This window comes from Botryllus schlosseri, chromosome 1 (assembly GCF_051294905.1).
Source record: "Botryllus schlosseri isolate E-star chromosome 1, Bs_hap1, whole genome shotgun sequence".
In the NCBI taxonomy this organism is placed as follows: Eukaryota; Metazoa; Chordata; class Ascidiacea; order Stolidobranchia; family Styelidae; genus Botryllus; species Botryllus schlosseri.
Window position 1 is genome coordinate 1,844,565 of NC_137236.1, and position 13,394 is coordinate 1,857,958.

The 13,394-nt window shown below is 36.4% G+C and overlaps 2 protein-coding genes across 2 annotated transcripts in view; both read right to left on the reverse strand.

Moving 5' to 3' along the window:
• The window catches only part of LOC145456144 (uncharacterized), a 93,592-nt gene that overhangs the window by 61,956 nt on the left and 18,242 nt on the right, over positions 1–13,394 (reverse strand). The gene's annotated exons all lie outside the window — the stretch shown is intronic.
• Positions 10,434–13,394, reverse strand: part of LOC145452026 (uncharacterized) — a 289,897-nt gene continuing 286,936 nt past the window's right edge. The window contains exon 5 of the mRNA XM_080330553.1: positions 10,434–10,683. Coding sequence (XP_080186679.1) covers positions 10,561–10,683 — 123 coding nt within the window. The 3' untranslated portion in view covers positions 10,434–10,560. The remainder of the gene's footprint in view (positions 10,684–13,394) is intronic.

A 13,394-nucleotide genomic window follows, 5' to 3' on the forward strand; every position in this document is an offset into this window, starting at 1 on the left:
CACACTATTGGGATTTCGTTTGTTGGTACTGGTGCTTGAAAATGAGACCAGAAACTGCTAAAAGTGAAGAAAATTGATATATTATAAATGCGAACCATTCAATATCACCAAACAGAGTTAAAAAAGTGGGTTTAGGAAGACTTAACCTGGAAACTGAGCAGTCAACACAATGACTTGGACTCGGACTCGAGTCATAATACCATGACTCGGACTCGATCCTCTGTTCGCTGACTTGGACTCGGACTTGACTCGGTGGGAATTGAAAATGACTCGACTTGACTCGAGTCAAAAATATAAAAGTGAGATTGACTTGTGACTCGGAGCCTTGTGACTTGGTTACAACCCTGCGTACAGACTTGCTCTTATCTACTATTTTAAATCCGAATCCTATTCCTGATGATACATTCAAATCCAAGTACAAATCCATATTTTATTTTGTCTCGCGTCCATATCCACGTCCAATCCGGTAATGGCTGAAACTTGATCAAAAAATCGCATGAAAATGAAAGTTACGTGATATTCTATGTCAAAGTACGAATGAAAATCCATCTTTGAATGAATCATAAACCATTATCCAAAGCAGTGGTTCCCAACGTGAGCGATTTGGCGGTCTAGGGGGGTCAAAACGACGAAGGGGGCGATAGGCGGGCGAAAATGGACAAAGGGTACAACTGGGGGCGAAAATAACGAAGGGGACGATAGGGCAGTTTGTATGCCCATTTTTCAGTTTACAAAATTTGGGGGCGATGATCGGTTTGGTGCTTGAAAATGGGGTGTTGAGTCGAAAAAGGTTGGGAGCCACTGATCTAAAGCCAGGCAAAAGAAATGACTCGCGACCTCAATACCACAGAGATGCATAGAGTGGATTCGTAAAATCGTGAAATTATTTGTTATAGTTTACGTTCAAAAACGGAATTAATGCAATGTTGTTGATTATAATTCAGTTCTACCAAAAAGAATGCACAATGCACATGAATGATGAAATGACTCGTATCAACGCCAATATAAAAAGTGGAATGCTGTATGACATAAAACCACGAATCCTGCAGAGAGATGGTCAGTAACGGAGTAGCTCTACTTTATCAGACTACTCAAGTAGTGCTGTCTAGTTGCATCGCTTAAACAAGGGGTTGTCATTTTAGACTACTTTTGTTTCTACTTCTTGTCACAGTTTTTGGTCAAAACTACTTACTTATTACACAATATTGATTTTGAAAGTATCAAGTTGTTCCTAGCTGTGTATTCGTCGTCGTTTTCAGTGAAATTCTTATGGGAGCCGCCTTTAATAACCCATGTATCACGGTGACTGCATTAACATATTTTCAAAGATTCCACTCACTTGCACTGTCATTAGTCATTATGCATAAGCCGCGAAGACATATCTTGCAATTTCGAAAGTAGATATCTCCTATAAACTGCTAAAAGTATGCATCCCTTCGACCAAATCTACTTTTTGAAACTACTTATTTCACTACATTTCAGACTAATACATTTCCCACTTCCACCTCAAGTCAATTTGTCATTTCTTGGAAATTGCTACTTCTACTTGTATATCGGCAGCAGCTTACGGAGCTATTTATCGTTCTCCATGAGTCTTAACTCCGACTACTTTGACTACCTCTAATCATTCCTGAACTTGTGTTAGCAACTCTCAAAACCAATCGGAGTTCGCTTGGTCACCTGATGTCGTAAATAATCTGGATGAAGTATTAAATTTTGTTCCATAGTTATATAAGTATATGGAAGTGATTTACAAGTTTCTTTGACTTATCGTCCCCTTATCAAGCTCGATAAATCTTAATCACATCCCTCAAAGGTAAAGGTATTATCAGCAGCAAAGTAGTTGTGCTTTTCTGTAGTACTTATTATTATATACTTGTTTCGCTTACTCAAGTAGTTTTGTTCGTAGACTGCCTCTACGTCAACGATTTTTATATGGTGAATACAAATTTTTGCATACTTGACATTGTCAAGTAAAGTAGATTTTGACGCACTTTAACGATGCCTTGCTTTGAAATTGATATGCAAGCTCACAATCAGCAACGTGTGAGAGATCATGCCTGAATTCCCTACTACAATTATTCGTATTAAGTATGGGATATCGAATGAAAGTAAAATTCATGAATACCGTGCGTTATCTCATAACCCTGATAACGACACAATGTCATGCATGAAGCTAAAGCCCCATGATTTCTAGCGTTAGTACCGAATTGGACCTGAATTGACCATTTCATTCAAAGTGATCGCGCTTATTTAATATACCTAATAAAACGGATCTAAGATACGATGCAACCAAACAATGACTCACAGTATAAAACTTCAAACTCAGTATCGAGATCATTTACAATCTTCTGGACTTTCTGCAATTCTGCTCCTTTCAACATATCATTTTCACCCCGATATATCAATGTTACTTTCTTCAAGTTAGAGTTGTTGACGAGAGACGAAATGTCATCGGGTGAAGCACCAGATCCAAAGTTGAATATGCATCGGATATATTCGATCTGCAGTGAGAAATTATGACTAATAATACTGTGTATTACAATGATGCTTACCACTATTGTTGACCATTTCACCAGGGGCCATCATGTATTACAATATACTTTGGATCACCAGTTTGGACAGTTTAGTCTGACCCGCTAGGCGATTCTGAAAAAAATGGCCGTATTATCCGACACATTTGTAATACATGTTGAGATATTTAGTCGGAAACACTTACATTCTCTCAAGTCAGAAAATGTTGAGCATGTTCATAGGCCACATTATAACCATCCGACCGTGGTGTAGAGGTTACACTGTAGTCACCATCAGCAACAAGTCACTGCCATATGGACACTATTGTAACCATAGATCCTCTTTTCTTTTTTAACTTTTTTAAAGTGATCTGGCAACTGTAGGTGTGTTAATTTTTTTTTCAAATATCATCGCCTTACTTGGCAAATTGTCTAAAACAGCGTTGCACACCAAAATTGACTCAACTCCAACCAGTGGAAGCTGAGGTCGGTTAAATTGAAATTGAAATATTAGTATTTACGGTGACCAATTTTGTCACACAGACATGATCAAAAATAGTGTTCCAGGTACGCCCCGTGGCAGGGATGTCTTTTTCACTTGTTTTCATCTTGATACAAGCCTAGGGTGGCTTTTGGATTAAGACATCGCCAGTAAACGAAACAAATATACGACACGGACTACCTGGAAATTGGTCCACTTCGTTCCAATAGACATGTCAAAACGATGGTGAGATAATTTTCAAATGAGTAGGCCTACTTTACACACCGAAATTAACAACCACGAAAAGAAAATGAACTAAGGAGCAGCTAAAATCCAAGTAAATATATTTTTCAAGTGATCTATATTGTTGGTCGGTCCAATGTAAATTTCCTCACGATACAATTTGATATTATATGATATTTTATTATTTGATCTGCACCACTCCTACAGTACTATCAACTTATAGGCACCGTGACAGATCTTCTTCCTATCAAAAGTTATCGTCCACTATTCATGCCATCCTCCTCCATATTCGGTTACTGTTATCTAATTGAGTCCATATATCGTGGTAAAACACCAATGCTTTTTATAACTCTATGACAAGGGGGTCCTGGTGACATTAAAAGACCAGAAAATTACTAATGTGCTTAATAAGCTCACTTGATTACCATTTGGTTACCATGAATCTCGCATATGTGAAGTATCAGAAATGTTTTTCAACTCATAAATACTATTCAGTGGCATAGCCCGTTCTGAATTACAATCGGTACCATTTTCAACGCCCTGGATCAGTCAATGTCAAACAGTAGAGAAATATCCGAACACTGAGCTGCTGAGGAATGCAATTGATGTCTCTGTGGATGAGGTTTTGGTAATGGCGACTTTGCAATCGGTAAAAACTTTGAATCAAGGCAGAGAGTATGCCATGCATAACTGGGATGGATTTCATCAAATTTAAATTTACCTGACAAAAAATACTTCTAGATAGGATTATCACTTGAGAAATACATTTACCTGTATTTTACCTTCTTGTCAGTTCATTTTCTTTTCGTGGTCGTTAATTTTAGTTTGTTAAGTACTATATTTGAAAATTATCGCACCATCGTTTTAACTTGTCTATTTCAATAAAGTGGACCAATTTTCAGGTAATCCGATGTCGTCATTCAAACCCCACCCTAGGACCTTGTCAAGATCAAAACAAGTGGAAAAGACATTCCTGCCACTTCAGGCGCACCTGAAAAACGATTTTGGGTCATGTCGGTATGACGAAATCGGTCACCGCAAATACTATTACTTCAAAAATGACCGAAATTTCAATTTGAGTGACCTCGGCTTCTACTGGTTGGAATTGAGTCAAATTTGGCGTGCAACATTTTTTTAGGTAACCTGACAATTTGAAAACCAAGCCGATAAAATTTGAAAAAAAAAATTTTTTTCAACACCCCTAAGGAGCACGCTCAAATGACCTCTTTTTGAGAATTTGTCCTCTTTTTTGAAAATTATGGTAAAATGTATGTGAAAATTCAACTGGAAATAAGTACTGAAGTAACGTTCCGGCAGGTCTTTCGAGAGTTGAGCCAGAAAGGTGTCCTTTTTTATTTAACTAACTACAAACATGGATTAAATTAACCATTTTTTTCTGGATTTTACTCTGGTATTGTAAGTTTTTTAAAGGTGTCCTTTTCAGATTCCCAAAATGTGGTAACCCTAATTGACACTAAATTCCGAGATTACGATTTAAAAAAAGCAATCATTGCAATATGCTAATGTATATCGTCGATAAAGCCTCTGTTTAGCAATTTATTTTTTGTGTAAAACGAGGGCATTGATATTGAAGCAATCTTTGGAATCATTTTACTGGTCCAGCCCGCGAGTGCTATGAAGGTTAGAATTTGACCCGCAACACCAGTTGAATTTGACACCCCTGCTTTAGATGAGCAAATTACCCGGAATCACGAACTCCGCAACTGCGGTGGATATCTCGGGCATGGAATATAAGTTTATTCATGTGGAGGGGACTCGTACTGTGCGGCAGAATTCTATGATAAACGTGCGATGGTGGAAGAAGAAAGTTCAATATATCCAATGCAACTAATACTGGATGATAAGTACTACCTTCTTTTGCTGACAAGCTTCTAACGTCTTCCTGAAGTCATCTGCTTTATCAACGTAAAACATGGTATGGATATTGCCAAAAACGGAAATTGCTGTCCTGCGCTCCAAAATTCGGCTGTAATCCTGGACAGGTATCAGGCCATTCACGGCAATATCCAGGAGATCCACCTAAAATGCGAAAAACATTTATTCCCAGAATTTAAGATAGCTGCCTAAGGGATGATTAGGTTCAAAGTCATATGAAATGATAGGTAAATATAATTACGTTTAAAAATATTTTGGGAATAGAATCAGGAATCATACTTGATACTTTTTCCAGCAATTCTCAATCAACGACCAATCGATGTTTTCTTCTTCTTTTGTGCAATCGAGCAGGATCTTGCTTATCTGAACACAATTTTGATTTCAACAGGTAAGATGACATAATTGCCTCGATGTTCTCCCATTTGAATAAATATTTATATAGGTAAAGTTCAATAGACCTACTGATTCATCAGAATTCTTCGGTTCTAGATAATGCATATGCTACATCGGTTTCAGTCTCATTCCAGAGTTTGATATCTTTTAAAAATATATTTATGAATATTCTATCCATTGTACAAACGTATCTTATAGAAGGTGGTGGTCAAACTAGTCACCGTCAGTACTCAAGTAGAATTATCGTAGGCCTAGTTTTGCGTAAAAATGAAAACTGCCTAATAGAGGTAGTCTGAAATCTTATCTACTTGAGTACGTAGGACACGTAGATAAATCTACCTGAAGTATTACGACAAGTAGAGGTACTTCGTTACTGACCACATCTTGAAAAATGCTGTAAGGAACGCTGGATAGCGTATGTAGCGATGTCGCTTATGTTTACGCAAAGGTTGAATTTAATCCGAACAGTAAAACATATTGGAAACTGCGTAAAAACTGGCACAGACAGAAGCATACCCTATTTTAAATTTTTTCTACCTGCTTTCGAAACCTAGATTTGGAGCAGGCATTGTTGCTTTTCACCTTAGACTACGCCAATGGATGAGCGCACATTACGAGATGATCAGTAACAATCTGCTTCTACTTCATAAAAGTACGTAGTTAATATAATGATTTCACTTATGAAATTGATGCAAAATTATGCCTGAAAGGGGCACAGCACTCTAAAAATGATGTGGTCTCAAATTGAAGGGCATAACGAAAATAAAAAATTGGCTGCAGCCATTTTCTTCAGAACGCCGCCATAATGGAGCTGTAATTTATTGAAATTTCCACAGGAACTTCACGCACCAGCAGTCATGCAGGGATCGAACTTTATTTAGTGGTCAGCCAATGTTATGAAGGAAATATGTCGTACATGTCAAGGTGGTTTAGATACCGCGTTCAACGGAAGATGCTCAGTGAGGAGATTTATTTCAAAACCAGGCCTAGTGTATTCTATTTCTTCAGGACAGAAATAGCTGATGCTCAACAATTTTCTTATAAATAAACAACATTTTATGCATAAGAATAGGACATGATTTTAGACTACTTTCACGCAAAATTGCTTACTTTTCACGGATTGGATTTTGAGAAATAGAAAGTGGTTTTGTGTTACGTTTGCATCACTGCGATGTGTGAAATCGTCTCAAAAAATCGCAATAGACATCATGGTAACTGTTGAATCTAATTTCCAAGATTATACAAATTTGCAATAATAATCGTTTTTATTTACTCGCAGAGACTAATCTTGTAATTTACAAAGTAACCGCTAGCGATAAATCACCAAACACTTACGAACGATCGACCAAAACTACTTTTCGAAACTCAAGTACTTACAAAGGTACTTTTCAAACTTGTCACTTTCTACCTCCACTTGAAGTAGTTTTAATACATTGTGGACACATCTACTTCTACATATAATTGCATATAAAATTGAAATGTTACCCCTACTTCCTCACGATTAACAAGGCTGACTACTTTCACCACATCTATGTACGATCGAGACTCGACTCGCAATACTAGAGATGCAAGTAGAGTAGAAATTGAGAATGCAAGTTTTTGTCGAACAGTGATGAGCTGATTTGAAATTTCGAAATACAAATCCTCTACAAATCCAGAATTAATTTTGTGTTAACTCCAAGTCCAAATCCGATAACGGCTGAAATTTGTCCAAAAGTAACATGTCATTGAACAATATCAGGAAATAACAAAAACAATAATATTACAGGAAATGTATTTAATACCTTGTTTAATTTAAACTCAATTAACTTCTGCAAGTCATTCTGCTTGGCCAACAGTTGTATTTGTTCTTCAAATTTGATAAATTCAACATCAAAAAGTATTCCAAGAAATGCAACTTCTGCTACGGCATGAACCCGGTAGAACGATAGATTGGAATCCTGTAAAATAAAAATGTTAGTTACGTCACAATCTGCACCAATAAGAAACACTCAGAAGCACGATCTGCATGAGCAGATTATTGTTAATACTGAAGTCTAGTGCGGTGAAGCGATGGCTATGATGCTTGTCTAGTTGGAAAATGCGATGCGAAAGAAACACAATCCTCATGTTTTTGAAAGATGTAACCTAACAATTCGAATGGACTTCATAATCAAAGTACAGTGCTGACAATTTTTTTCATAAATTCATCATGTAAAAACTCTTTACTTATAAAATCAGCACAAGTTGTTAGCTTACTATTCTCAACAAAAGCATCTCGTCTTCATGACGCTTATGATTACGTCATAATCTACCTCTTGGCTATACTACACCGCAGGTCATCGATGTACGTGCCTAGTGTAGCTGAAAGCTGCGTACAGTAAAGTCAGTGAAATGAGCGAAACTTCATTCCAATCATTAGTATGGACTCGTTATCATAGTTGAATCATCTTGCTATCCAACCTTCATGTGACCTTCAATCCAGTCACTACTTATCTTGATGACATCTTCTTCGTTCTTCAATTCAACAGGCCGTCCATCTACAGTCAGCCAGACAACCTGAATATTATCCAGATGTGAAACTTGAGATTGTGCATTGTATCGATCATCCATCATCTATCGTGACGTCATATCTTACATACAGTGACGACCGCACCATCACAGATCATCATGTGCTGTACTTCTTTGACACGGGTCACTGATTTTACTGACGTTGTTGCCGGTGGTGGCATTTTGCTACTTTAGTGGCTCGATATCTCCAAAAATACTCGTTTATATGAGGTAAGAAGTATAATGGCGGAATCCGTAGAAAAAGTATGAGTATGGAGACGAAGATATTTTGGGCAATATAGTTGACCTTTAATAAAATCGTAAGCACCCGGAACCGTGTTCTTGCATTGACACGAATTCATGAGCTAATTTCATCTTTTTAATCGTAGAGCGATAATTGACAGTTTCCTGTTGTGAGCATGCAAATCAGAATTACTCCATGGACATCATAGTGAGTCCTATATTACAAGTGAGATAAAACAGCGCAGTCAAAAACGCTGTTATAATTCGGGCTGGCCACAATGATTCGAGTGCTCAAATGTGAATCGAATATCAATTTTAATGATTCAGGCCGAGTAGTACAAGTCGATTTTCTCAAGTACCGAAATTGTGCAAAAATTGACAAAAATTGTATTTTTGACAATATTTTTCACTTTTGAAGCGTTGAAATCACGATTGGTCGCATAGCAGCATATCAAACATGTCGTACAAAGCTACGAACGTTACTTGAATGACATATTTTCAAAGTCATGATAATCCCACAAAATTGCCACTAACTGCAATGAAATTGGTATGTTCGAAAAAATACCGGAGTAGCTTTATTGTGATGCATAACAACAGGCAATATATTATTTACGGTAATATAAAAGGTACATATTTGAACTTTGACATATTATATTCTGTTATGACGTCATAATGAGTGATACTCGAATAGTTGACTCGACTCTAAGATTATATGTGATTTAGAATCGAATCACTTTTATACTCGATTTTTCCCAGCCCTAGTTATAATCAGTGAACAATTTCGCTATGCAATGTCCAAATCATTGTGTTGGCCTGAAAATGAGATGCGCACTTTGTTGATTAGAGGTAGTAATATTATGTTGCGCACTAATTCATGTCGACATGCACACTTTTGAATTTTGACGATGCTGACAATGTTTCTTTTTATTTACGCAGTGTATTTTGTAGGGGCACGCGCCGTTTTTAATAATTTAATAATTTTTTAAAATATTGATGAACAATTCAATCATTGCCGGACTGGCTGGTATCGATCACACCAATATCAAATTTCATTACATTGCATTCATTTCATTCATTGTCAATGTGGTAGAAAGTTGATTTTTGTTGATGAGGTCGTGACATTAGCTCAGCGCTCTTATTGCTGCCACTATTTGCATCAGTCCCCATTTCACCAAATTCGATTACATAGCTCGATATTAACGACACAGTGCGGATATTAAAACATCATATCAGTGAGTAAGTACTCTAGGGCTTCGGGAGGAAAGCAGAGTAGGACTGTTAAAAACAATTCTTCAGAATTCACTGGCTATGTGATAAAATTGTTAGGTTGGTTGAAACAACGCTGTAAACCAAATTTGGCTTCAAGTCCAACCAGTAGAAGCAAGATTCTTGCTGCAAAAAGTTTTGAATTTATCATTAAAAAAAAATCAAAGTTTTTCTTTCAACCCCATAAATTTGTTAGGCAATCAGTATTGATGATGCATACCATATTTGGCTCAATTCCAACCGCTAGGAGCGAAGTTATTGCCGTGGTAAAATTTCCAATTCCATGATTTTATAGGAAATAATTATAGCTTTCAATACAACATCCATTGTAATACAATATTTAAACTCATATACTTTCCGGCACACTAAAGGGATTTAAATGGATTTAGAAGCAAAACCAAATCTGTTCAACTTCCTTCAGTGTGCCGTTAACTCTTGAAAGAGGCAACAAAAAAAGTCTTCGAGTTTAATAAATATTCTACTACAATGGATTTTGTATTGAAAGGTATATTCAAGTTCTGTACCACGAATCAGCTATTTGAATTAATAAGTAAAGAGCTGGCCACCGTAAAATTATTTTATTCGAATCCAAATTTTTTCTACCGTAATAACTTCGCTTCTAGTGGTTGGGGGAATTGAGCCACAGTTGGTGTGCATCGTCTCTACTGACAGCCCAACAATTTTACGTTATTGACAGAAAAATTTTAAAATTTAATTTTTTAATTATAAATCCAAAATTTTCTACTGCAAGAAAATCGCTTCTACTGGTTGTAATTGACCCGAAGTTGGCATGTACCGTTATGGTTGGTTGCCAACCTAACAATTTTATAACATAACCGAAGATATCTGAAGGTTTTTTTAACAGCCCTGATGCAGAGAATGTATGTATAATGCTCTCTACCACGGCTATGGTGTCACCAATAACGTGCGGTTGTCACGTCACAAGTCTCCGCATACCCACATGAAATTATAGTGGCTTGTTAGTACACAACTAAATCATAGAATCGATCTCACTTCCCAATCCAATTTTCCAGATAGCGATTCAATCCGACGATGTCCGAGAAGTGAATGTAGTGCTGTTACTGAGAACTTATTGAAACTCAAATCCACTTCCTTCACCTGGAATGATGAATGAAATATGAATACAATGTCTGCCAATATCATGTCAAACCAACAGAGCTTTGCACAGACTTAATCAGGGCATATTTAGGAAGCTGAGTATGTTCAACATCATTGAGATCCCCATATTAAAGGCAAACGACCCTAGGTTCAGAGCCACGGTCTTTTACTAATTCATTCAAACGGCTTCAATCAATTCTAGGAACACACCGTACTCTATAATTGAGATTACGATTTCATTTCAGTAAATGATGGCTAATTTTATTCACTTTCGCTTTCATTTTTGCGAGCGAGGCGGTCACAGTAGGATCAACTGTAATTTGTAATTAAGCTGCATGTAATTAATTATATTTTTCATAATATTTTAATTGTAATTGAAGCATTTTTATTCTGTGTAACTGATACAAATTTGATAAAAATTTTACTAAATGCAATTTCAATTGCATTGTTATTGAAACCTGACAATCACAACATAAAATAATTAGTACATTAACATGGGTGTTCTATGCGTACCTCGTTAACTATTTCAGGCATACTAAACTGTTTCCCATAGGCCAACTACAGCTCCCACAGAAAACTTGGTGAATTACAATATAGGCTATCGAACAAAATCTTACTATTTCATAAATGGACGAAAAGGGAATAAACTCTTCTGTAACCTGTGCTGAATCATTGCCTACACCACAGTAAGTGTTTTTTGAAATATCTTTCCAGTACTGAGGCTTGCTACCGCAATTGCAAAAAGAAATTCAAGTTTTCAACCAAGACTTCATCACGCTAGATAACACATTTGTAGAGATGTTATCCCAATCTTACCTCCTATCTTAGCTTAATTTACTGGGGCCAGAACCTTTCCGCATCCTAATGTTCATCAAATGCAGTCGAACAGTTTTGAGCAAGTGAAAATGTAACTGCGAATGAAAATTTTGTAATTGGTAGTTATCAGGAGCTTCTTTACTTTTGCATTTATTTTAATTTTACACACCTTATCGGTATCATCCTTGTTGCCTTACAAATTTAATTTCATTCACCTTACTCAGCTCTGAGTATTCGTTTGAGTACATTTCCTTGACTGCCTTGTATCCTATTCGCTATTAGTCGTTGCCAGTCGCTCAAACTTTTGATTGTTAGTAGTCGCTTATAAAAATTTTGTAAACAACTTTAACAATTTTTATACCTGACGCTGTAATTTCAACAAAATATTGACCTTTTTTGCAATTTCAAAAAATTCTCCCTAATAGTCATAAAATATGTCGAATAGCCTTGAATAGTTGGTGCAGTAATTCGTTACTAACGATATCTATCAAAGAATTACTTCTACTTTTCCAGAGTACCCAAATAGGTTTTGCCTACTTGCATTACTTATTCAAGTGGCTTTGATTTCAGACTACTCCCAATTTATCTGAACCAAATTATATACTTTTCAAGCATATGATTTTGAAAAGGTAAAAGTAGTTTTATGATACGCTTGTTTGACTTTGATGTGTGGAATCTTCATTATAAATCGCCACCAACGTAACTGTTGAATCGATTGTTCCTACTTCCGACTCTACTAATCATTATGCGTTAGTTGCGAAGACGCCTCTTGCAATTTAAAAAGTAGCCACAACCAATAATCCGCCGAATATTTGCGGTCCCTCCACCGAAACTATTTTCGGGACTACTTACTTGAGTACTTTTCCGACCTGTCGTTTGCTAATTCCACTTGAAGTAGTTTTACAAGACTTGTAAGCAGTTGATTTTACTTGTGATTGCACATTAGGGGTGTTCATTCGTGCCGGTTACTTGATAAAACTGTTAGGTTACCTAATTAAAGGCTGCACACCAAATTTGGTTCAATTCCAACCAGTAGCCGCATATCTACAAGAGAAGAAAGTTTTGTATTTATTACAATAAAATATATTAAAAAAATTCAAAATTTTCTGTTCACCCCATCATATTGTTAGGTTTTGTACAGAAACGTTGGCTCAACAAATTTGGCTCAATTCCAACAAGTGGAAGCGGAGTTATTGTAGTTGGAAAATTTGGATTTGAATAAAATAGTATTTACGGTGGCTAGGTTATCATTTTATTCATATCCAGCCAACCTTCATGGGATTTTGAAAAATAGAAAGTAGTTTTATGATAAGTTTGTATCGCTTTGATGTGTGAAATCGTCATAGGAAATCGAAATCGCCATCAACGTAACTGTTGAATCTACTTTTCAAGATTGTTCCTACTAGTGACGCTACTAATAATTTTGCGTTAGTAGCAGACACGATTCTTGCTCTTTCGAAAAGTAGGCACAACCGATAAATTGCCAAATATTTGCGATGCATCGACTCGAAATAATTTTTGAAACTACTTACTCTTGACTACTTCAGGCCTTCCATACTCTACTTTCACTTGAATGAGTTTTAACAAGTCTTTTAAAGAGCTAATTCTACTTGTAATTGGGTACAAATTTAAACCAATATTTCGACTTCGACTCGATTAGCAAGGCTGACTACTTGGACCACATGTGCGTGCACTCGATCCTCGACTCGCAATATTGGAGACGTAAGTTCAGTAGACATCGAGAATAAAAGCTTTAAATTGAAACATGCGTCTTATTGCACTGCACATTCTCTCGTTACCGTACTAAAATATCAAATTCAATATCTCATACGCTTTTCATATTAAATGGTCCTATTAAAACTAAGGAATTAATAAAACACCATAACCACACTACT